General features: G+C 34.4%; 3 protein-coding genes and 2 long non-coding RNA genes across 5 annotated transcripts; 3 read left to right on the top strand and 2 right to left on the bottom strand.

Annotated features, from left to right (window-relative positions):
- The first annotated feature begins 6,079 nt into the window (after positions 1 to 6,079).
- On the top strand, positions 6,080 to 7,237 carry LOC110937373 (protein FANTASTIC FOUR 2). Its single transcript, XM_022179782.2, has one exon. It carries the CDS (start codon positions 6,203 to 6,205, stop codon positions 7,052 to 7,054), a length of 852 nt encoding a protein of 283 aa, XP_022035474.1. The 5' UTR covers positions 6,080 to 6,202; the 3' UTR covers positions 7,055 to 7,237.
- A 6,242-nt stretch (positions 7,238 to 13,479) lies between these two features.
- Positions 13,480 to 14,666, top strand: LOC110933941 (protein FAR1-RELATED SEQUENCE 5-like). The gene is made up of 2 exons (XM_022177141.2): positions 13,480 to 13,875; positions 13,981 to 14,666. Exons 1-2 carry the CDS (start codon positions 13,507 to 13,509, stop codon positions 14,641 to 14,643), a joined length of 1,032 nt encoding a protein of 343 aa, XP_022032833.2. The 5' UTR covers positions 13,480 to 13,506; the 3' UTR covers positions 14,644 to 14,666.
- Positions 14,667 to 16,520: 1,854 nt separating this feature from the next.
- Positions 16,521 to 16,992, top strand: LOC110935106. Its single transcript, XR_002588875.2, has 2 exons — positions 16,521 to 16,602; positions 16,680 to 16,992. It is a non-coding gene; the product is annotated as an uncharacterized LOC110935106 (long non-coding RNA).
- Positions 16,993 to 20,618: 3,626 nt separating this feature from the next.
- On the bottom strand, positions 20,619 to 24,419 carry LOC118491591. Its single transcript, XM_035989480.1, has 13 exons — positions 24,401 to 24,419; positions 23,833 to 23,889; positions 23,702 to 23,743; positions 23,560 to 23,616; positions 22,708 to 23,483; positions 22,398 to 22,607; positions 22,051 to 22,309; positions 21,907 to 21,954; positions 21,546 to 21,680; positions 21,316 to 21,402; positions 21,124 to 21,207; positions 20,849 to 21,032; positions 20,619 to 20,685 (listed from the first exon to the last, which is right to left on the bottom strand). Exons 1-13 carry the CDS (start codon positions 24,417 to 24,419, stop codon positions 20,619 to 20,621), a joined length of 2,025 nt encoding a protein of 674 aa, XP_035845373.1.
- Positions 24,420 to 24,545: 126 nt separating this feature from the next.
- On the bottom strand, positions 24,546 to 25,063 carry LOC118491148. Its single transcript, XR_004890603.1, has 3 exons — positions 24,976 to 25,063; positions 24,841 to 24,897; positions 24,546 to 24,614 (listed from the first exon to the last, which is right to left on the bottom strand). It is a non-coding gene; the product is annotated as an uncharacterized LOC118491148 (long non-coding RNA).
- Positions 25,064 to 26,110: the final 1,047 nt, after the last annotated feature.

The raw sequence follows: 26,110 nt of genomic DNA, 5'->3' as shown, positions 1-26,110 counted from the left end.
TCATAACACCATTACAAGGAAAGGCTTATTATGCTACAAAATCGTCAATTATGTAGAATAAAAAAAAGACGATATTTGTAATGAATTCTAAGAAAAAAGTTATAAATATTGCCAATTTGGAGAGGTGTAGCTTATAACAAGGACTATCCAAAATATATAGTAAAAACATAATTTGGATAGTTAACATTCACCAATTAAACGTAAACTATGAAACAAGATTTCTTGTCTTTAACAGTTACAAAATGGATCATGTAAGAAACACAACCCTAGGCTTTTCCATGACTCGTTTTCAACGATGTTGCAACCCCAATATCCCATTCATTAATTTCTGAATATTCACACTTAACACTAGAACAAATATTCAATAAATTCCGAATATCGAATTTGAGTTACCATCTTGTCGATCTATTGGATTCTACTTTTCCCAAGATAAAAGATTAAGTGATTGTCAACCTTCTCTTATTATGTAGAAATCCGAATTTCTGAAATGTATGTAATACACTAAAATATTCTATTATCAATTTCTAGCCATTAAATCCATTTTAATGCAATTTATAATAACATAAAGTATGGATGTCATGGTTGATGCATCAATTCCCTAACAATTAAGATAATTTAGGTGTTGAAATCAGTACATGGGTTCTAATATATATAAATACAAAGATAGAAAAGTGGTTTAAAAAGGTATAAATTTAGAGGATGCAAAGTGATGACCACAAATATCACCAAGAGGGGAATCCTCTCTGTTGGCTCACTTTTGCCTACCAAGGACCAAGGAGTGGTGTGTCCAAAAAAAGTTTGATTTCTTATTGGTAATCCAATAAAACAAGTATGACTTTGCTTTCTTTCCCATTGTAACCAATCAACCTAAAGACCACTAGCATTTGCATCATCACAATAGATTATGGGATTTATATAATTTGTATAAAAACACTAAGACCATTCGTAATGGGGAAAATTTGGGCGTTTTATGCCAAAACCACGCCCCTCCATGCCTCCAAACCACCCCCATGGGAGTTTTTCTCAAAAAAAATTGTTTTGGCGTTGTTTTTTCCACGCCATGTTCATTTTGTGTTGGCCAATGACTGTGCATCCCTTTTTATTTGGCCAATAACAATTTTTGATGTTTTTTTACTCAAATTCTATTACACCCCTTTTAACATAATGCCCACATCCCCACTTTTTAGGAAAACGCCACATAATGCTCAATTGCTGACTGGACTGCCACATGGCGCAAAACACCCAAGGGTGGGGTGTCTTCCACTACGCATGATCCAACATCATTTATATAGTTTAGCCATGGACTAGATTTTTTTTATGGGATCAAAAAGTTTTTGAGAGTAGGTTTTCTATAAATATATATTATTTTTTATTCATTCCGAGCCGGGTTAGGTTACATGATTGATAGATAGATAGATAGATAGATAGATAGATAGATAGATAAAACAGATTAAATTAAAAGAAAAAAAAACAAAAGTACGTCAATCGTAATAGAAATGCATAAAATAATTACAAAAGAAGATCTAGTGAATGTATTCAGGAGTTTTAGATGAAAGATCAAGAGAAAACCCTCTTTTTTGTTAAAATTTTATGAGGATGGTTTACTTATTTTTTTGAGGGATGATTTCAAATTTTCATGGGGATGCCCGCCCCCATACTCAGAGCATAGATCTGCCATTGTATAGTTATCTAACATATTGATTTGGGACTGATAACTTCAAATAGCCGGGCTATGGTGAATCGATGTGAATGCAAAAGAAGGATGATGAAACACATTAATAACTCATATAAAACATATATAAAGCTTTTGAACCTTAGTTTATCTTAGATTGTCACTTTTTTAATTACTTCAGTTATTTATAAACTTGTAGTTAGAGTTAATTACTGTTTTCATCCCTGTGATTTGTCAAAAATCACTATTTCAATCAGTTAGTTTAAAAATTGCGATTTCAGTCCCTGTGGTTTCACTTTCGTAACCATTTCAGTCCCTGTGGTTTCACTTACGTAACCATTTCAATCCATTTATTCTGTTAGTACAGGGACTGAAATGGATACGAGATGGACTGAAATGGTTACGAAAGTGAAACCACATGGACTGAAATCGCAATTTTTAAACTGAGTAAATTGTCATTTTAGTCCCTTAGTTTTGTCCAAATTTGCCATTTTAGTCCAAATAGATTTTTTTTTGCCCTTGGGTACTTCACTTTTCCCTTTTGTTGCCATTTTGATCACATACACTAACTCCAACCAAAAACTCCATCTTTAACCAGGGTTATTTTGAGGATTTTCATTTTAAATGTTTTCAATTGCCATTTTGATCCAATTCCAAAAAATCAAAAAAATTCTAAAAAATTCTAAAAAATAATAAAAATTCTAAAAAATCATAAAAATTCTAAAAAATTCTAAAAAAATACAAAAAATCCGTTTCGGCGCGAACCGTTTCGAAGCGAAACCCGAACCGTTTCGAGCCGAACCGTTTCGACGCGAACCGTTTCGACCCGTACCGTTTCGACCCGAACCCTTTCGACCCGAACCGTTTCGACCCGAACCGTTTCGAGCTGAGCCGTTTCGACGCGAACCGTTTCGAGCTGAGCCGTTTCGACGCGAACCGTTTCGACCCGTACCGTTTCGACCCGAACCGTTTCGACCCGTACCGTTTCGAGCCGAACCGTTTCGACGCAAACCGTTTCGAGCTGAACCGTTTCGACCTGAACCGTTTCGAGCCGAACCGTTTTGAGCTGAACCGTTTCGAACTGAACCGTTTCTAGCTGAACCATTTCGAACCGAACCGTTTCGAGCTGAACTGTTTCGACGCGAAACGTTTCGACCCGTACCGTTTCGAACCGAACCGTTTCGACCCGAACCGTTTCGACCGCTGAACCGTTTCGACCGCCGAACCGTTTCGAGCCGAACCGTTTCGAGCCGAACAGTTTCGAGCCGAACCGTTTCGAGCCGAACAGTTTCGAGCCGAACCGTTTCGAGCCGAACCGTTTCGAGCCGAACCGTTTCGACCCGAAACGTTTCGACCCGTACCGTTTCGAACCGAACCTTTTCGAGCCGAACCGTTTCGACCTGTACCGTTTCGAGCTGAACCGTTTCGACCCGTACTGTTTCGGGTCGAAACGGTTCGCGTCGAAACGTTTCGGCTCGAAATGGTTCGGCTCGAAACGGTTCAGCTAGAAACGGTACGGGTCGTCACGGTTCGCGTCGAAACGGTTCAGCTCGAAACGGTTCGGGTCGAAACGGTACGGGTCGAAATGGTTCCGCTCGAAACGGTTCGGGTTCGAAACGGTTCGCGCCGAAACGGATTTTTTGGATTTTTATTAGAATTTTTATGATTTTTTAGAATTTTTTGGAATTTTTTTGATTTTTTGGAATTGGATCAAAATGGCAATTGAAAACACTTAAAATGAAAATCCCCAAAATACCCCTGGTTAAAGATGGAGTTTTTGGATGGAGTTAGTGTATGTGATCAAAATGGCAACAAAAGGGAAAAGTCAGGGATCCAGAGGCAAAAAAAAAAAACTATTTGGACTAAAATGACAAATTTGGACAAAACTCAGGGACTAAAATGGCAATTTACTCTTTTAAACTAATGGACTGAAATAATAATTTTTGACAAACCGTAGGGACAAAAACAGTAATTAACTCTTGTAGTTATTTTGACATAAACTAATAGTTTGAATATGTTTTCTATTATATTTAAAACTCGTGTCAATGTGTCAGGCATTTTGACCAAACTTAGTGCTTTGTTAATATACTAATTAACAACAAATTATTCCATTCCATTTAAGTTTAAAAGAAACAGCTTTTGATATAACTAGTGTTTTTCAATGACATGCGTTGCGCGAAAGGCATTGGTGTTTTCGACCGACATCATTCTTTAAACGATTCAAGATAAACGATGCGTAACCAGCCATATCCGGCATCGTGGAGTGTATTAAAAAGGGAGCAATTGGACGATTGGATGCTGGGCTAGGTGTTTCTTGGAATGCCCACGGATTGTTCGGGTCAAAACCACGATTATGAGGATTCATTTTTCGTATTGTGGTTGGATGAGAATTTTTTTTTTTTAAATAAGATAGAGATGATTATAGAAGAGGTGGAGTAGTTGTGGTAAAAAAATGAATAGAAGTGTGAGTATTTATAGTGAATATTTTTTTTTAAACACATAGCCGTTGGCCAACGGCTAGCCCAATCGGCTACTTGTCTTGGCCAATGAGATCCTGCCATGTCATCTTGATAGCCCCGTCAAACGCCCGGGCTGAAACCCCCGCCCAAGGGGCCACGCCGAAGCCCAAGCCCACCCGGGGTGGTGACTTGGGCGTTTGTACCCAACCCACGCCACAACCCCCGCCCCAGGTTGAAACCCCCGCCCAAGGGGTCACGCCGAAACCCAAGCCCACCCGGGGTGGTGACTTGGGCGTTTATACCCAACCCACGCCACAACCTCCGCCCTATACCCCATATTTTAATATACCCTAAATTCACTGTTCATTTAGTTTGATTTTTATCATATATGAATATGAATAATAAACTTCTTCCATTTAAATTTTAAATAAACGTTTTGTTAGAATATATCTAATACATTTCTTGCTTTGTCATTGTCCCGTATTACATACTTAGTTGAGACATCGTTTTAGTTATACGGTCACCAATATTTATCTATACGAAAAGTTGAGAATGCAACAAAAATGATTTATCACACGGTGCTCAGGGTCAATGTGGCGTCCAAAATAGAGAAAAGAGGGAGGAAGAAATCCTTGGGGACAAACGCCCACAAGTGGAGCACGTGAGAGAGGGGAGGAGAAATGGGGGAATGTGTCCACGCAGTGGCGTCTATAAGAATGCATGTACCCTATTTGAACTCGAAAAATGTGCCCTTATACCTTAACGATAAACAATGCAATTACGAAAATGACAAAATCGTAGTATTCGATAAACAATGCGATTATGAAAAATGAGAAAATTATAGTATTCAAATGAGTTACATTACATACCGTAATAACTAATAAACTAATAGCTAACCAATTATTCGTGCAGCTCTTCTTGCATTCTTCATAGCAAATTGGTAGATCAACTCTTCAGTCTTCACAATTTATATTATCTAAGACTTCGTTTTCAATTAGTAATGGGCTCAATTAACCTAATGGACTAAATTCTAAAGTCTAAACCATAAAAAAATGATTTGTAAATGAGCCTTACTTGAAATTGGTATGGGTTTACTACTTAAAAAAATAACATATAAATATCAGATTTTTTTTCTAAATCCATATGCCCTGCGAAATCACGACCCTGTACGAAAGTCCTCCCCACACACCATCTAAACCTCCCATGTGTCCACGAGAGAGAGGGGGCACGTTTGTAAGGTTTATTCAGACAACTATGACGTGGCTTCATTCATGGAGAGCCTCACCGGAATGCTCTAACATGCACGTAAATGTATAGAATGAATCAGATGATATGTTAAAAGACGAGCTGTGGTTTTTCTATATCTTCTAAATCACCCATTTATTTACATATTGTAAAATATAAAAACAAATAATAATGGTCAGCTATATTTATATTTATTAAATAAAACAATAGTTCATTTATTTTTAACCTAAGTTATCATAAAATATTCCCAACCAATCATCTCTTGGTTTAGTGGTTAAGGGGTGGTGGGAAGCTTTGTTTATCTTGGAGGTTCTGGGTTCAACCGTTCAAGTTCAGGCAAGTAGGTTTTAATACTAACTTGGTGATACTAACTACTAACCCGCAGTGGCGGATCTAGGATTCCGACCAAGCGGTAACGTTTTATAAATAAGCGGTAACGAAATCGAAAAAACGTCAAATTTTTCAAAAATTTACACTAAAAACGTCAAAAATTTTCCGACCAAGCAGTAGCGGAGGCTACCCCTTGTTCCATAATACATCCGCCCCTGCTAACCCGGTTAGCGATATCCTAACCATACGCCGTTAAAAAAATCATAAAATATTCTCAAGAAAATGAATAAATTCTAGTGGCATCTCTTTGGAAAAAAAGAGACCTCTCATGTTCTAATCTTCTATATATACACCCTCAACCCCTCTATTCTCTTCTCATCAACCATCAAACTTTCTCACTTCTTTCCAATTTCCCTCTAAAGATCCACAAGTTTTCTTGAAAAAAAAAAAAAACAATTCCAATCACACCCAACTCTGTTTTTCCTACTCTAACATCATGACCTCAATTGTGTGTCAAGGTTTGCAATCATGCCTAGAGCCTCAGCTAACCAAATCACCTGTTCTCACCTCCAAACTGTCTTCAAAACCAAAACCCGAAGCGAATTCGAACAACGGGTGGGGCTTCTTTAACGTTCTTTCAAACCCAACATCAAATGATCATGTTAACCATGAAGAGGTGTATGTTCATCCAATGGTGAAGCGTTCTGCTTCTGCATTGAGTACCAAGAGCTTAGAAATGTGTACGGAGAGTTTAGGGACTGAAACAGGGAGTGATGTGAGTGAAAGTAGTGATGAGTTTAATTTGGAGGAAAGAGAGAGGTTGGGTGGTTTATTACGGTCAAAAGCGCGTGCTTTTGAACGCAAAATGATGAGCCAGCGTAGAGGTGGCGGCGGGTTTCCGCCGCCATTGACCTCTATCAGTGGTTCAGATGGTACTGTGAAGGTCAGGCCTCATAGGGAGAATGGGCGGTTGGTTATTAAGGCTGTGAGTGTTTCAAATTGTGGTACTAAATTTGAGGCAGAACGTATAAATGGGAGACTTAGTCTTTCTTTGTTGAGGGACTGTTGTGTAAATGTTGAAAGTGGAAGGGCTAAAATGAAAAATGAAGCCGGAGAGGAAATGTGTGACGCTGACGTGGAGGAGAAAGGTGGGAGTGAGCGGTGGGAGGTGGACGGAGATAGAAGGAAAGTCGGTAGTAAAACCAAAGTTAGATCATCGAAACGAAAATCTCAAGTACCGAACTCGTTGGAAAAGTCAACCGAGTTCGAGTTGACCAAGTGCAAAGGTGCCGGAAATGGGAATAACGGGATAGGAAACTGGAGTTTGTTTCGTGTGGTCATTCCTTGAAAAAAAATCATAATGCCGGTCTTTATTTTAACGAATTTTCAGTAACGATTATTAATAAAAATATTTTGATGCGTAAAATTAATATTTTTGTCACTCAAGAGTTATATTCTTACGTTTATATCGGGTTGAGTCTACCTGTACTTTCACGAGTTGTTAAAATAATATCTACATGGATTTGAGTTTTTTGTTGATATTTTTTGTCGTCGTCTCTTCGTTGTGGATTGTTTAATGGAAACGTTAGCTATTATTGTGGTTAATACCCATTTTTTTACTTGTGTTTTCTACATTGTAATGTTCGTGTTTGAAAATCTAGTGCAATAAACCGTCGTGAGTAATCTTATTTACATTATACATTCATTTGTTTGTTACATGTCATTTTCGGGTGTAACAAAAAAGTCATCTTAGTAATTATATATACTACAAACATGCTATTTTATCATATTAACCAGCTTTTGCCCTTGAACTTTAGTATTAACCAACTTTATCCCCTCAATTTTAATAATAAACAACTTTAGCCTCCCAACTTAATGACATGTTAACCCCCCTCCCCCTCCCCCAACCAAGATGTCAAACATCTTGAACTCTCGTATTTTGCTTATTTTTGTCTACATTTAGAACAGAGCGCGAGTGATAATCCACTAGTTAAATTTAAAATGTTTATACACGTAAGCACCGAGTGTAACTAAAAAAGTCACCTTAATAATTAAATTTAAAATGTTTGCACACGTAAGCACAATTCTACATACATGGCATCTATTGAGTAGATTTTGCACACGTGTTCCTGATCGATTTAATTTTTAGATATCTATATATTATATCTATATAAATTATAAGAATATGAATAGTGTATTTTTTTACTTTAGTCTATTTCGTCATTGAATGTAAACTTTTTCATTTGCAACTCATATACTTTAAATATTGTATTCTTTTTTAACCAAATTACTCTTTTACTTTTCTACTCTTAAATAGTTTTTTAACGAACAATAAAACCGTTTTAGATTTTCTTTTTCTTTGCTATAATTATATCTATATAAATTATAGAGTTAATTATCGTTTTCGTCCCTTTGGTTTGTCAAAAATCACTATTTCAGATCATTAGTTTAAAAATTCCGATTTCAGTCCCTGTGGTTTTACTTTTGTAACCATTTCAGTCCACCTCGTAACCATTTCAGTCCATGTACTTAACAGAATAATGGATTGAAATGGTTACAAAAGTGAAATCACAGGGACTGAAATGGTTACGAAAGTGAAACCACAAAGACTGAAATCACAATTTTTAAGCTAATGGACTGAAATAGTGATTTTTGACAAACCACAGGGACAAAAACAGTAATTAACTCTAAATTATAAGAATATGAATAGCGTATTTTTTTTACTTTAGTCTATTTTGTCATTGTATTGAATGTAAACCTTTTCATTTGCAACTCATGTAGTTTAAATATTATATTCTTTTTCTTTTTTAACCAAATTATTCTTTTTACTTTTCTACTATTAAATAGTTTTTTTTAACAAACATGTTAATACCGTTTTGGACATATTTTTTAAGTTTTCTTTTTCTTTGCTATAACGACTGTGAATAAGTTTTCTTTTTAGTTTTTTTAATGAACTTGCCGATACTCTTTTTTTTAGTTTGGTTTTTTAACGAACACACCGATACTCTTTTGAACATATTTTTTAACTTTTCTTTCTCTTTACTATAACGTGCGTACAGAAATCGACCAAGTTTCTATCATTTTCTTTTTTGTTTACCTTTTTTACCTTTGTTATTTACTATATTGTTTTACCTTTTCTTATTATTTTGATGTTTAGAGTTGAGTTACGATGCAAATAGTATAACACATTTAGATATCATTTTATTTAATTTTGCAAATTTATTTATCGGTTGTCATAGTGTACTATATGTTTTGAATGCCAACCGCGTCCTTACGCAACGCGTGGATAACTACCACCCTAGTTTGAATTGAATGAGAGAAAATAATTAAGCACGTGTTTTTGACTAGCGAAATAACTAATAAAAAAAAAACCAGATTAATAAAACAATTAAACAGGTAGGTTAAATGGTGTATCACATATACTTAGAGATACAATAAATTTACCTATAACAATAACTAAGTATAACAATAAAATTATATTATAATATTTATATATAGCTACTTTTTATGGAGACTTACTATTAATATAATATAATATAATATAATATAATATAATATAATATAATATAATATAATATAATATAATATAATATAATATAATATAATATAATATAATATAATATAATATAATATAATATAATATAATATAATATAATATAATATAATATAATATAATATAATATAATATAATATAATGTATATTTTTAAGGGACAAGATAGTATGAGTTGGGTCTAATTGATAAAACCATTAAAGGTAAGATGTTGATCCTATTGAATTTAAAGGTTGGAGCCACATCGAATACGAATTTAGTGTAATTTAAACCGTTAAAAAAGAGATTACTTATGTATATAAGATATGGTTATTAACGATGATAATATAGATTCATTCAAATGGTAGCATTAAACGGTTAGGTAACTTATGAAAGTCATTTCCATCTTTTCTAATGAATAACTTTATTGTGCCACTAGGTTATAGATCCATGTGTTACATAGGTTTGAATTTAGAAAATGAAAGGGTTTAAGATAATCATGGCGTTGATCGAGTTCTTTGAAAAAAATGCGTGTTTCAGTTAAGATAAACTTGAATGAGTTTTTAAAAATAAATATGTTATTGTTGAGGTTAGTTGTGTTTGAAATACATAACACATTTTGAAACATAACAATTATAAATTTTGAATTTTTTATATTTCATATTTCATATTATATCTTGCATCACACATAATAAATAAAAATTTTGATATGAATACATATAATGATATAACCCTAATATGAACTATACAAACAAAATTAAAAAAATATATATAACATTACTCATTTTAAATGATGCGTTTTCAAAGTAAGAATTTTGTTTTTAAAAAACAAAAGGATTAGTATATTTTATTTCAAATTAATATTTTGTTATTTTAAAAAGTGTTATCAAATAGAAGAGGAATGGAACTAGTTCATTGTCTAAGATTATCTATATTAAAATACATACAAATATATATATATATATATATATATATATGGATGAGTTAAAATGAGAACCACTATGAGTTGTGAGAACCGTTAGAACTTTTTGATCTCTCGCGAGTTTGACCAAAATTTTTTTGAGCAAATGTAGATGCAAACATTATAAACACATCTGTAAAAAAAAGTAAAAAAATTGTCGAGTCGTTAGTTTTGACTAATTCAAGTTTTTTTACGCCCTGATAAAAAAATAGTTATCAACTGTAAAATTTTATACCAGCGCGTAAAAAAAACTTGCATTAGTCAAAACTAATGCCTCGACAATTTCTTATACTTTTTTTACAGATGTGTTTATAATGTTTTCATCTACGTTTGTGCAAAAAACTTTTGACCCAACTCGCGCGGGATCAAAAAGTTCTCACGGTTCTCACAACTCGTGGATATATATATATATATATATATATATATATATATATATATATATATATATATATATATATAGGCTAATTATAATGAGAAAACTCAATCCAGTTGACTAAACCCTGAAAACTCTAATATGTGGCTAGGATTGATCCACGTTTAATCTTTTATTTGAAAGAACCAAGGACAGGATAGTAAATTTACATGTTTAATTGTTGACATGTGTTGATGGCTTTGGTGATGTCTGCACACGCAGACTTCTTTCTCCTAGTTTCAAAGCTTCTTCATTAATGCATATTGTACTTTCTTGTGTAGACTTTCTTCATATCTCACTTCATCTCTCACTTCTCACTATCACAACCTTCCATTTCATCAGCTTTTTCATTCATTTACTATCACAACCTTCCATTTGAGAAGCTTTTTCATTCATTTATTCACACATCTTAGAGAATGTGTTAAAGAGAGAATCCTTACTCAGCATTGAAGAGATTTTGCATTTAAGATGGCTGATTCTAACAGCCAACAACATCGAAATGTTGCCGGCGGTACGGAGTTACCGAACCTCAATGATGATCCCGGTTCACCCTTAAATGTTGTCCCACATAATCTTTCACTTCATTTTGCATTTAATGAAGATGAAGATGCCTTGGGTGAGGGTAGAGTTTCACCAGATCCTGAACCTATTTCTTCAGAGATTCCACGTGAGTGTTTTTTTTTTATGTTTCATTAAATGTATAGCTTTTAAATGCTTGTGAGTGATTTTTTTTTTATTTGTAGCCTCACTTCTGAATCAGTATGTACCAAATGATGATGAAGATGGTGTTCAAGATTGTAGTTTTACTCGGTTGCTATCAACAGGTCATTGTTTTTATGTGAAACCATGAATTTTTTATCTATAGTTTTATTGTAAAACCCCATTTTTTTAATGTTTGTAGTTTTTTTATTATTATTATTATTAATATTATTAATATTATTATTATTATTATTATTATTATTATTATTATTGTTATTATTATTATTATTATTATTATTATTATTATTATTATTATTATTGTAACAGATGATGTTTTGGTTAGTTTGGTTGAAAATGTGGTATTTTTTTTTCAAGGAAAAAACAAGTGTAACCATTTTTTTAGAAACAAGCTTTTAGAAAACATGTCGTTACACTTGTATTAATTTTTTATATTTTTTTGGAAACAAAGGACTTGAAATTGGTAATATGGTTAGGTTATATATGCTAGTATGTATTGAAAAGGTGACACTATCGCACACCATAATAATAATTTAGTAAGGATACGTTAACAAAGTATGACATATGGTCACCATGAAAAAAATGCAATAGCATCTACATTTTTTGGCGTCATCAATAAAATGTATTTGAATTTTTTGGGAAACGTGTTAATGTTGTATTTTTGGAAACTACAGTATCAGTTTGTTAGGTTTCATGTTACAATTAAATTTGTTTTCTTAACCTATACGTGTTATAATTTATTAAACAATACATTTTTTCTAGGTGTTCATGCGGACGAGGAATTTTATGTTCACCACACACCCAATGGGACTCGAATGTGGTGTCCTAATGTTCCTCTTGTTTTAAAGCCTGTTGTTGGTTCTGTTTATGAAACGTGGAAGGATGTGTTCAGTATGTACAAGGACTATGCTGTGTATTCTGGGTTTTCTATTCGTAAGGGGCAAACCAAGAGATGGAAGGGTGTTGTCACTCACCAGTACCTAAGGTGTACTAAATATTCAAAACCACAGATTAAGCGTAAAACTGATACCTTAGAGCATTCAAGCTTGACTATTAGGCAAAGTAATTTCACAGTGACAGATTGCAAGGCTAGTATACTGGTTAAGTTTTGTGAGGGCAGCTCTACGTGCACAGTGGTAGGGTTCAATGAGCACCATAATCATCCGTTTGTTGAGCGTTTCAATCGTGACCTAAGTAGGATTTCAAGGAAACTACCATTTGCATCTAAACAGTTTATCCATAACATGAGTTTGAACAGAATTGGTCTGATTGTTTCTCACAGAGTTTTAGTGTCCCTGATGGGCGGACATCACAATGTACGTGGCACGCCAACTGATTTTAAGAATTGGAGCCAGTCGGTTAGGCTTTATATTGGCGATCGCGATGCGCAACTTGTTATAGATCGTCTCAAAGAAAGATCTGAGAGCTTACCAGACTTTTACTATGAGTTTGTTGTTGAGAAAGGGCAATTGAGATCGATTTTTTGGGACGAAATTTCCAAGATAAACTACGAGGTGTTTGGGGATGTGTTAGCTTTTGATGCGACTTATCACACTAACAAGTAAGGTTTTGGATAGTTGTACTTTTTTCCCTTTAACATATTATTAACTTTTTGTTTTTTTTTCTTTGTCGCACAGGTACAACATGATTTTTGTTCCTTTCACAGGCGTTGATAATCATAAACAATGTGTGACATTCGGTGCTGGCTTGTTATTCAATGAAACCACCGAGTCTTACACGTGGTTACTTGAATCATTTCTGAAGGCACACAAGAAGCAACCAAAGTTAGTTCTGACGGACCAGGATCCTTCAATGAAAGCTGCCATTTCAGAGGTTTTCACAGACTCTCGGCACCGCCTTTGCATGTGGCATATTATGAAGAAACTTCCCACCAAGGTTTTATTAATTTATGAATCTATTTTGAGATTTTTTTTTTGTTTCATTTATGTTAACCGTTTTTGTGTTTTTCATATGTATAGATTGCTGGAGACCTGTTACAAAACTCTGAGCTAAGAGCATTGATGCGTCGTTTGGTGTGGAGTATTCACATGAAGCCATCTACATTTGAGACGCGTTGGCAACTTTTGATGGAGGAATATGGGTTACAAGATCACGACTGGTTGAATGACATGTACTCAATTAGGGAGCAATGGGTACCTGCCTACTTCCGCGACATTCCAATGTGTTGTCTGATGAAGACTACATCAAGATGTGAAAGCTCTAACTCAAGCTTCAAGGTCAACTCTTCTAGCGCTAACACACTAGTTCAGTTCATGCTATGTTACGAAACTAGGATAGACAATCAGCGTTACAGGCAACGCGTTGCAGAGTTTAAAACTTCGTCTAGTGTATTCATGGACAGTACTGACTTAGTTATTGAGAAGCATGCTTTTGAGTTGTATACACATGCAATTTCTACAGAAGTAAGAAAAGAGATATACAAGGGGAAGTTGTTTTGTTACATTGTAAACACGGAGGATTGCGATGATGGTTGTGTTTACTATGTGAATCAATTGGACAAACGTAACAATGCAACCAACACATTCACGGTAACTTTGCTGTATCCTTATAGTTGCATTTTTTTTTTGTTTTTAAGCTATTCATTATGCTTTTTTTCCATAGAAGCTTAATTATGTGTTTTGGTGTTTTTATAGGTTATACTTGAGTTGAGTAACCAGTCGGTATCCTGTTCATGCAACAACTTCATCCGTATTGGATATCTGTGTAGGCACATTTTTTGTGTTTACCGGGTAAACAATATTGAAAGAATCCCGGCCCAGTATGTTGTTAAGCGTTGGTCTAGGGACGTGCTTCCTAAAAGTTTATTTTCTATTGAAAGTAGATATGGTGTTGATACTCGTCCACAAGCTGCTGCGAGAAGTCAGATTCTTGAGATCGTAACTGAATGTGTGGACGCATTAAGAAGCGATGTTGGAGGACTTTCCTCTTTCGCTGAGCAGATAAAGGAACTGAAATGCAAGTTACTAAATGGAGGACCAGTTGATGACGAAGCCAACAATGATAACTATGCTGCTGTTGAAGAATTGCTTGGTGTTTCCTTAGATGGGGACGTAACTCTTGACAATCCAGACGGGATCAGGAACAAAGGACGCGGCAAACGCCGACGATTGACTAGAGCACCTCAGGATGGTTCGAGCAACTCTGCTGTCAAACCTCCCAAAACACCCCGGCTTTGCCGAACCTGTATGAAGTATGTGACTGGGCATGATTCAAGAAATTGCAAGAAAAAGAGGAACAAGAACAAATCGGGTAACGAGGACGAGGACTCAAGCTCTGCGAGTCAGGAGTCCACTTGATTTGGTATTTTTATGTTGATGTGTGTGATATGCGTATTTTGAAAACTTTTATGACGCCAGCTTTTTGGTCTCCATGTTAGTGGAGGCGCAAGTAAACTTTGATCATCCCTTTTGGACATGCACATGTTTGCATGTGTAGATTACCTGAAAAATCGATGCACATGCATATGTTTGCATGTTAGGATGTATTTTGCTTTGGTATGTCGTATGTTTTTAAGTTTAATGACTATGGTTTAACTGATCAGTTGCATTTATGAAATGATATCCCTAATGTTTTGTGTTAGAAGTAAACGCTGCATTGTTCGTTGAGACTAAGAAATGGGTGGTACTTAGTTGGATTATCCTTGTTAGTATGCTAATGATATTTTCCTTAGTATGTACTTGTTGATGTTTCGTTGAAGCTATGATATTTTCCTTAGTATGTACTTTGTTGATGTTTCGTTGAAGCTGATACCTTTTTATGCTATGGATTTTTTTGTTTTTTTTACTATGTTACATTTTTTTTTACCATGAGTTTTTTTGTAGATTTTTTGCTGTGTTTTGATTCTGAATTTTTTCAATCATATGGATTTTTTGGTTTTTTTTTATACTGTTACATATAATTAGAAAATAGTTAGAAAATGACCTTTTTTCGTTACAAAAGCCAGTAACAAAAAAAAATTTTAAGCACATATATAGTAGTTTGTTTTTTTTTCTGTTTGTTACTTTTTCCTTTTTTTACCTGGCGATGCATTTAATTTGTCATTTACTTTCATATCTAATCACCACCATCCTCCCCCAAAGTTTTATTTTTTCCATTATAAATAAGTTTCAGCATCCCCCAATGTGTATATCCCCAAAGCATTGTTACCTACTTATCACACACACAAGCATAACAATGCACAAGAGGCCATGCTTGGTTTCTAAACTTCCGGATGTTGAGGCGATTGATATCAAGCCTGAAAAAAATGAGTTCATTAATGTTGGCAAGAGACTTCGAAAGTATGCATCGACTCCAGTCGGCGGTGGCAATATTCCTGAAACAACCCATCTACCCGCTATGCCCATACGTACGCTTAGGAAGATTTTTACCAGTGATGGGCACCCCCGCGGGAAGAGAAGTAGTTTTTCGACCCCCAAGGTTGAACCCGATCTGAAGCCTACGCCGCGAGCAATACCGAAAAACGAGCCTACTGTTAACGCTACAGTCAAGATGGAGCCAAGAGTAGTTGAAGATCCCACAACTAGCGATTGGGTAGATGATGTCTCGTGGATGAGTGAAATTGAGTGGGATTCATATTTCCCAATAAACATATCAGTTTCCCCTGTGCCAACAAACCCATGCAAGTGCAAAAAATGGTTCACGTGAACAAGCTCAAGTAGAAATTAGGTGTTGTTGGTGTGTTTTATTAATTATGTTGTTTTTTAAGATGTATGTATGTTATTAGGTTAATTAGAATTTAGGTGTAGTATCAGGTTATCAACATTATCTAAGGAGTAATTTATGTGTCAAATGTTTTTGTAATTTTTTGTGGTGTAATATCTAATGGAAAAAAAAAACTATCTAGTTTGTGTGTTGTTACTTTCTTTGTTGGGATGTATTATTATTTTTTTTATTATGTTTTTGGTTTATTCAAGTAGATATGTGGTAAACTTTTTCCTAGGGTGGGGGTAGGCATATGGACGTGGGTAATGACAAAAGGATATATGTACAATGGGACCCACAAATGGTTTGTTCATATCTTTATATTAGATCCATCATTTCAACTAAAGGCTTCCAACTATCTCCATCTCCAACAACCCAAACTATATTTAAATATATGACTGCCTATATATGATTTTCTCATCTATCTTTTCCGTATACAATTCATCTATCTCTCAAAAAAGATGAAAAGGTGTTCATGTGGGAGGATTGCTGTTACCCGGACATCATGGACCGACGATAACCCAGGAAGAAGGTTCTTTTCATGTCCATTTAAGGTAAAAAATTCGAACCCTGGTTTTAATAAGCAAATGCGTGTTCTAATCGTGTTTTTTGCCTATTTTTTTTAATGTAGCCTAGCAACTGCCCTTTCATTGGTTGGGTCGACCCACCGATGTGCTTACGGTCATCTAGGATCATACCCGGTCTTTTGAGGAACATCAACAACCTGCAAGCTGAACTGTTTACCCGCGAACAAGAAATTCGGAAGAAGAAGAGGGTTATATGGTTACTGATATTAGCGTTAGTGTTTGGCAGCTTAATTGTTAGGGTTGTTTGTTATCATTAAGAATTAGTTAGTACTTAGTTGGATCATGCTTATTAGTATGTTTAATGACATTTTCCTAGTATGTACTTGTTGATGTTTGGTTGAATCTGAGTTTTTTCTATGTTATGGGTTTTTGGGTTTTGTTTTTACCATGTTACATTTTTTCCCCTTAAGATTTTTATGTAGACTTTTGATGTTTTCAATCTGAGAATTTTATATGATAGTGTTTTTTTTGGTTTTTGGCTTTACCATGTTACATTTTTTTTTTGACTCTGATTTTTGTACATTTTTGGTGTATCCGAGATACATTTTTTTTTCAGTGAGATTTTTTTGTACATTTTTGTTCTAGGTGTGTTTGATCATTTGCTTTTCGTTTTTGATCACGTGAATCTTTTTTTTATTTATTTATTTTTTTCCCTAAAGTGTGTAACCTATGTATGCCCTTTTTTTAAGATATCAATTTTTTTTTTTAAAATCATATAATAATGACACGAATTTTTGAATAAGATACATTGGAAAAACATAGATTTAACTCAATAGTTGAGTTCATAATAACTTCAATACTAGATATGGTAAACAACATAGGATAACTAAAGTAAACAACGTAGGATAAGTAAAGTAGCCCTATATTGCATGAGAGAGGGAAAATTGGGGCACTTTTTTTTTTTCACACCGATAATAGCAACTTGATGTAAACATCACTTTTTAGTCAAGAAACGATCCTGGAGTGCCATATTGAATTTCAGCGCTGAATGGTTCTGGGCTAAGCTCACTCTCCCACGGGTTGTGATGGGCCCACGAGATAAGAGTGTTTGGTGAGTAGCACGAGTAATCATCATTTATAGGATCATCTTCTGGATCATTGGTAGGCTTTGGATCAACTGCCGGGGGGTTCACTTGTGTGGTATTGACTGGTTTAGCTTCGTCAGCGAGCATCACAGTTGAAGAGCTTTTGACAGGGGTAACTTGTGTAGTGAAGTAAAAAGACCCCCAGTCAACATCAAAAAGTGCATCATCTAAGCACATCTCATCATGTGTTGTTCCTTCAGGTTTAGTGTTAGTAAGGAGGTCACTTATAAGCTTAGCATCGATACCAAGATTTTCTTCAACAGCTTGCAGCGTTGTCGGAAGAGAAGGGGTGTTTGTGATTTGAGAACACTCTGGGTTGGCATCTGATTTTGGAGCTTGGAGTTCAAATGAAAGAGTTCTCCGCAATCGTTTGGTAACCCGTTTCGAGTCGGATGGTGATGCTGGACTAGACATAATAAGTTTTTTTTTCACTTCTTTTTTATGGGGAAAAAGTGATGAAACAAATGTTTACATTTCACCCTAATTTATAAAGAAGCAAATGATGTTAGGTGGATAAATTAATTAGATTCTTTACATCAGTTTAAATCAACATTAAATGTTGCCTTAAATGTAATACCCTAACCAATATAGAAGTTAAGTATTTTTTTGCTCTTTGTTTGTGTGTTAAAGCAATTAATTGAGAAATGTAACATAAGGGTTATGGTCTTAGGTTGAAACATATAAGGCTACCCATACATATAATTATCTAAGCCTTTCAATCAGTAGCTTTTTACATTTGATGTTACAACTTTCTTTAAAGTTTTGTACTTTTGATTCTTCGTTCCTTTTGTTCACCCAACGTTATAGGTGTATATATATTGTATTTTATTGTTATTACGGGGTTTGTTATTACACCACAAAGAGTATATTGGGATTCATTTAATGCTTGGGATATCAAATCACAAGAGGGCTGCCCATCACAAGAGAACTATTGATGCATGTGCATAAGATAGAGATAGAAGTTGACATTTTGTTTTTCAATTTTTTATGCTTTTTGCTTTGGTTCGTGTAAACATCATTTGACTTTGTACTTTATACTTGCTTTTTGTCCAATTTAGTTTCCCTATAATGGGTGATTTATATCACCTTTTGTACTTGTTATTATTTATATATATTATTATAATTTTGAATCACTACTATGATATATTTTATTGGGCATGGTGTTGGTTTGCGTGTTTGTTTTTGGTGCAGATTAGACTAGACACTTAAAAGTTGGCAGCATTAATTTGTAAGACTTTTCTTTTTTTTCTTTATATAAAATGCCCCATAAAATATTTTAAATAGGAGTAGTATATGCTGTGTCTGCCTTATATTATGTTACATTTTTTATTTTGTACTGTTTTTTGTAACGAAACATGTCTTTTTTTTCTATTGTTTTTATTTTTGTATCAAACTAGCTTGTAATGATAATTACCACTGTTTAAGAAATTAGCTTGTTTTTGTAACAAATTAGCTTGTAATGACAAATTTTACCACAAATAACAGACATATTAGTCATAATATTTCTTTTTAGATTTGTCAAAGTGATAAAAAAGTTATCATATGAAAATATTGCATTTCTACACCTTTTGTTACTACATCTTTTTTGTATGCTTTTCAAATTAATATATCTTAGTCAAGCTTTTCCATTAGTGTGCTTATGGGTCGCCAAAAGTTAACATTAAACATACATATAAAAACATTTGTTCCAAAAGCAACGACATAGTCTAATAGTGAAATACATACATAGGCAACTGGCAAAGTACGAGTTATATTGTTTTAGTTCTCCACAAAAAACATAACACTAGCAGAAGCTTACACTGTTAATGCAGCCTCGCGAACCTTCGCGTTCATCAAATTCACATTAGAGAGTAGCATGCGTGTAGCGAATTTTTTTCGGAGGGCAAGAATCTGTTTTTGCTTTTTCTTCCAGTGGCTGCTAAAACCACATTCAAAAGGTTCATTGATGCCGTTAAATTTCTGCATGTGCTGCATAAGGAATACCGCACTATCCATTGGATGTGCAGGGGTCGCCCATTTGATATTACACCTTTCAATCTTGGCTGCTGAGATTTCATCTTTTGCCGGATGTTCGCAAAGCTCCAAATAAACGTCCATCATATGCTTCTGTTAAAAACAATATACTAATCAGTTTTGGTATGAGTTAATTTGTTCCTCATCATGAAGTTTACAAGAACAGAGAATGACTAACCACTTTGTACGGTGTGTCTTTAATGTAGTAGTCTTGATGATCCCTAATGCCAACTAAGGGTGTGCGATCAGGCCTGTGGTCTATCACTGTTATTGCGCCTTTTTTCAGATCGAAGACAATCAAGTAATATTGATCATTCTCAAGGATTGGAAAGAAAACCATTTTCAACCCAATGAATTCATATGCGCCCGCATCCGTCACCCTTTCGATGAACGTTTTCATACGTTCATCATCATCACAAGCAGAATCTGTCAATAACCAGCTGTCCTGTAATTTTTTTTTTCAAATAAGATGTGTCAATAAGTTGGTGCAAGACCCGAATTCCAATAATTAAAAAAATTCTTTTTGAATAGGAAAGCTGGTTCAAGAGCAAAAAGACTTAATAAATTCAGAATCATAGACAAAGATCAAAACAATATACGATGAATACTCACTATCACAGTTGTTCTAAAATAAATACGCGTCAAGTCGCCGTTGGTTCTTTCTACTTCTTCAAAATTCATTAAATCTACCCAAGCATCAACCACGTCAGGGAACACCTTCACTTCCTCCCTCAATGTGCGCATCAGCGTCTTTGTGATTTCGGTGCCGTAAATACTATTGAATATAATATCTCTACGCAAGATAATGTTAAATTTATAAATTAAATTCTAGACATAAAAAATCTACGAATACTATGTTTTTACTTATTTTTTATATAACTGAACTTACTCAGCAGATTCACCAAATTTTCTTGTTACCCCGCTAGACAAAGAGACGACCATTTTCCGTGGCCTGTATGTTGTTTATGAAAAACGTATGCTGTTATACATTTAAAAGAAAATAGTGTACTTGTAAAAAAACATTCTATTTTGGACCAAAACATTCCGTAATCTACCTAGAGCAAAGCCTTGCTTAATGTAACAACTAGTATTTTATAATTTAAACGGAATCTTACATTGAGTATTTGATATCGAACAGAAAATCCCATATATGCTGTTCTTCTGACGTAATTTCAATTTCCATTCCGTCATCATGGTCATCGCATGACCGGTTGAACCTCCCAATTGGTTTTATTCGTTTTGATTCAAGTTCCTTTACCCAAGCGTTATTTCTGATATCATTTTCAGCCTCTCCCTTGCCTGCTTATTTTTTTTTGTTTGTTAGTATTAATAAAAAAATCATAAGTTTTATTATAATATAGTAATGAAGTAAAAAACATGTAGAACTTACCATTGATTTTATTCTTGGTCTCTTCTTCTTTCGATTTTTTATCTTCTTGATTCATGGCATCCGTTGTTTCATCGACATCAGCACCTGCACATTTTTTTTGGTTTTTATATATATGATTATATGTTGTGTACAGGAATAACACATGTTACGGTATTTTTAATTTTTTTTTTTATTTTTGGAATCATGAGTTACCTAGGTCGGTTTCTTGTGTAAGTAGGTCAAAGGTAGGGCCATCAAGCAATTCTTCCATGTTTTGTGTTTCGTTGCTGGTGTCCAATTCTATTCATTTTACATGTACACATACATGTATGTGTTAGTTTTTCTGTATTATCGGTTCATCTTAATTTTTGTACACATGTAACAGGTTATACGTGAGTTTTTATAAAATGGGTGATTGAAACAAAAAAACATGTAGAACTTACTTCTCGGTGAAGCTTTCTTCTCTTGATCTTTTGCCTGACTTTCTTCGTCGCGTGTCACTACACATGTGACATTTTTTTGTGTAGTAGCCGGCGAATCTGGTATCTTCTCTTGTGTTTTGTCACCCTCACCCTCATCTACATATATTTTACATTTAGTTTGCATTTATAGGAGATACATAAGGCGGTTAACTTTACTTTTGGCTGATTACTTTTTGCCATTAATTTTTTACGTTATTTTTAATTAAATCATGCTACATTTTAATTAAATCATGCTACATATATGTAGGGTTTTTTAATGGTTGTGTTATGTTTGTAAGATTAATTTAATTGAATTTAAGTAGGTATGCAAAAAAGTTCATACCATCAACGTTTGCCACCTCAGTTGCAGCTGCGGCATTATCTTGATCTTCTGCATTTAGACCAAAAAAAAAAAACTAATTAGTTACCATTTGTAGTAAACGTTAATACATATTTAAGGTAGTGATTTACCCGTCATTCATATTACCTTCCGTGTAATCATTTTCAGGGGTTTGCACTGTCTTCTTGAGAGACATGAGGACCCCGGCAATTTTTTTCTGTGGGGTATCAGGCACAAGCCACACCCTTGTTTTCCTGGAGTGAACAATCTTCTCATACCGTTGTATCAATTTCTGAACTTGCACATTGCGTGGATGAGCATTAAACACAACCTCCAACTTTTTTTGTACCGTTAGCTTTTTGGCTTCCATGACATCCAAATGCTTTCTAATAGATTCAATCTCATTCTACAAAGAAAGTTTTCAAAAACATTTTTTGTAAGTGATGTTGAAAGAAGATAATTATTCTGAAACTGGTTATGATTAGTAATCTTACATTAAGAACTTCATCATTAACTCGTAACTCAGTTTTCCTAAAATCCCGTTTAACCACAGCAACTTCATGCAAGCTGCCTCTTCCAAAACCACCTGTTTTAATCTCCAATCTTTCTCTCTTTTTCAATTCGTTTTTATTCCACAATACGATTGGGTTGATTGACCGGTCCACTTCAAGTCCGGTGCATTTAACTCGGTCAACGTACAACAGCTGTGTAATGAAAAAAAAAAGAATTAAAAGTGGTAAGATAACTAAACAAATGTTTGTATAGCTTTATTTTTAGTAAGTTTTTTTACAGAAACACACTTACAGCCAAAAGCGTGAGTGGACCTGAAAATGGAGAATCAGGATCACACCTCTTCCATCCGTCTTTACAAGATTTAATTTGCTGAATGACGTAGGCACACCAATTAATTTTACTGAAATCCGTATTTCCAGTTAAACTTTTCAAAATCCACTCCTTCATTCGCCCATTTCTATTACACTCAACCATGACGGTTAAGAATAACATCAGGAAGTCTAGACGGAAATTGAAACTATTGTCTTCATCACTTGTGGCTATAGATTGTGCCAGTTTTGTCGGCGCCACAAATCGTGAACGGTATCTTTTTCGCCATGCCATAACAGCACCATCAAGCTTCTCAGATTGTTTTACATTTTGCATGTTTATGCCTTTGTTAGGAATTCCAAAAAGGTCATGCACAGACTCAACATCAACACTTATTGACCCACAGGACATCTCGATAGCCATTTCTTCTGTATTGAAGTGATCCACAACATAGTGTGCAAGCTTTGCAGGTATGCTACTGATGTTGAAAGATAGCATCTTACCAAACCCCATCCTCTTCACATCCTCTTGTTGATTACTGGTTAGAGACTTGATGCATTTGTACAATTGCATAGGCGCTGAACGTGTTTTTATTTTTGGCCACTTATTGCTTTTTGGTGGTTTCCCACTTCGCCTTAGCACCCGTTCTTGTTTTTCTTTTTTTGTTTCCCTCACCACAGTTGCATGCTTCTCTGGCTCGACCGCATCGCCTTTGTGACCCAAGGTGAATTCTCCAGCCATCTCTGAGTCGCTGTCGACTGAAACTAAGACACCAACTGTCAGATATGATTTACATATTTTTATAAAGGAAGGAAACAAGTTGTGTGTACATACCTATTAATTTCCTTTTCACGATTTTCTTTGTTTTGCTATCCGCCCGTGATTGTTGACCTGTAAATTTAGGTTTTATTAAGAAAGTATTGAAACATATATTTATTTTAGATTCCTAAAGATGACCTCTAATACAGTTATGTACCTGCTCTAGTATGTGTTGCTGGCCCGCCCGCATCGACATCAACTGGAATGTTTTTTACAAATTTAATGTACATAAATATTAGATATATAAAAAATGTAACGAAGAAATGTATATAGAAATAAAAAACATACCTTTTTTCATTTTCTTCATGTTTCCCCCGGGTGTGTCCAAATCACTGTCTGGTGAAACTGATACACCAACTTTGTTTTATTATTTATATAAAACATAATTATAAAACAAACAAAAGAAAAAAAACGCTTGTACGTACTTATTAGCTTTCTTTTATGCAACTTCTTTTCGCGATGTGCTTGCTTACCTACATTTGTACGAGTTTTATATAAATCCGAATCTATTAACAACACTTTACAAAATATATGTCTTAACAATATAAAGATAAAAGACTAATTTTAAAACATTTTTTACCTCCTCTTATTCGCGTTGCTGGCCCGCCCGTGTTAGCATCCGGTGTCACTATTTAGAACGCTTAATAATTAGCATTAAGGTATCGAAACATATATATTATTTAGATTCATAAAGATCACATCTAAAACAGTTTTTGTATATTCTCCATGTTTTTTCCGCGTGTGCCCACTCGAATCGTTGCCAACTCAGAACGTTTTTTTTCAAGGTGCAAGTACATAAATATTAGATTTTAAAAAAATGTAACAAAGAAACTTTTATACGTAAGAAAAAACATACCTTTTTGTATATTATCCATGTTTTTCCCGGGTGTGTCCAAGTCACTGTTTGTTGTAACTGAGACAACAAGTTTGTTTTATTATTTTTTTCCAGAACATAAATGTAAGATTAGTGAAAAAAAAATGCTTGTACGTACTTATTAGCTTTCTTTTTTGCAACTTCTTATCCTGATGCGCTTGCTTATCGACAACCGGCGTACAGCGAGTCTTTTTAGCTGCATTTTGTTATAATAATTAGCATTAAGGTATCGAAACATATATATTATTTCGATTCATAAAGATCACATCTAAAACAGTTTTTGTATATTCTCCATGTTTTTTCCGCGTGTGCCCACTCGAATCGTTGCCAACTCAGAACGTTTTTTTCAATGTGCAAGTACATAAATATTAGATTTTAAAAAAATGTAACAAAGAAACTTTTATACGTAAGAAAAAACATACCTTTTTGTATATTATCCATGTTTTTCCCGGGTGTGTCCAAGTCACTGTCTGTTGTAACTGAGACAACAAGTTTGTTTTATTATTTTTTTCCAAAACATAAATGTAAGACTAGTGAAAAAAAATGCTTGTACGTACTTATTAGCTTTCTTTTTTGCAACTTCTTATCATGATGCGCTTGCTTATCGACAACCGGCGTACGGCGAGTCTTTTTAGCTGCATTTTGTTAATTGTAAACAACATTAATAAACAAATTTCCAATTTAATGCGTAAGCATAAATTATGAAAGGTTTTGTAATTTTAAACACCTGGGCTCATTTTTCCTTGGATTTTTAGTCGTAAATGCGGATGACTGCAAAATGTCACGTATGCCAACAAAGCATCAGTTTACACATCAGAGCAAAATGTCACGTATGCCATCAAAGCATCAGTTTACACATCAGACGACCATTCTTCGGACAATAGTTATGCCCTTTATTTTTTATTATCCTCAGAATTCTTGATTTTTTTTACTTATGATTTCTGATTATGTATTGATAAACCGCGAATAGCCGTTTTTTCTAATTACAGATTATTAGTGTAATTTATTTTCTCAATCAAATAGAAGCAAGAAACATATACTACACAAAAATTGTGATGTTCAATACATTCAAACCTAAACCCCCAAAAGTCAATTCCTTTAGAACCACACACAAACTCTAACCCTTATAAAAATTAAAGAAACAACATTAACAACAAATCATAAGCCTTTAAAAAAAACCAGAAACAACAAATCTATGAAACACACCCAAACCTGTATATATAAAATTCCGGATTCTACATAAACAAAGGCTTACAAAATATATAAAAAAAAACCTTCATTTTTACCCCCCCCCCTAAAACAAACCAGTTTAGTCGGCACCAGGCTATGCAAATGGAAGAATTTTTTTTGGGAAGAACCATGTCTTTTTAAGAAAACCCAAATATTATTTGCAGAACATAATCGCCATAAAGTCCATTCTTTTTAACATCCTTCATTGTTATGACGCACAAGACTAAAAAAACCATGGCAAACTGTGAATCTATTTTACACTTACATAATCAAAGAGTAAGTAAAAACCTGAAACGACGTACCGGAACCCTATTTTTTCCGGCGAACATTCTTTTCTTCGGTGATTGTCAGAAATCTGCGTCGATTTATGAAGATTCAAGAGACTCAGTGATGAAGATGAATGTCAGAGCGTGAATCTCAGGTGATTTTGGGGTTAATTTCAGAGGTTTGTTGAAGACTACG

Source organism: Helianthus annuus, chromosome 4 (genome assembly GCF_002127325.2).
Source record: "Helianthus annuus cultivar XRQ/B chromosome 4, HanXRQr2.0-SUNRISE, whole genome shotgun sequence".
NCBI classification, from domain to species: Eukaryota; Viridiplantae; Streptophyta; class Magnoliopsida; order Asterales; family Asteraceae; genus Helianthus; species Helianthus annuus.
This window is presented reverse-complemented; position numbering and strand designations above follow the sequence as displayed.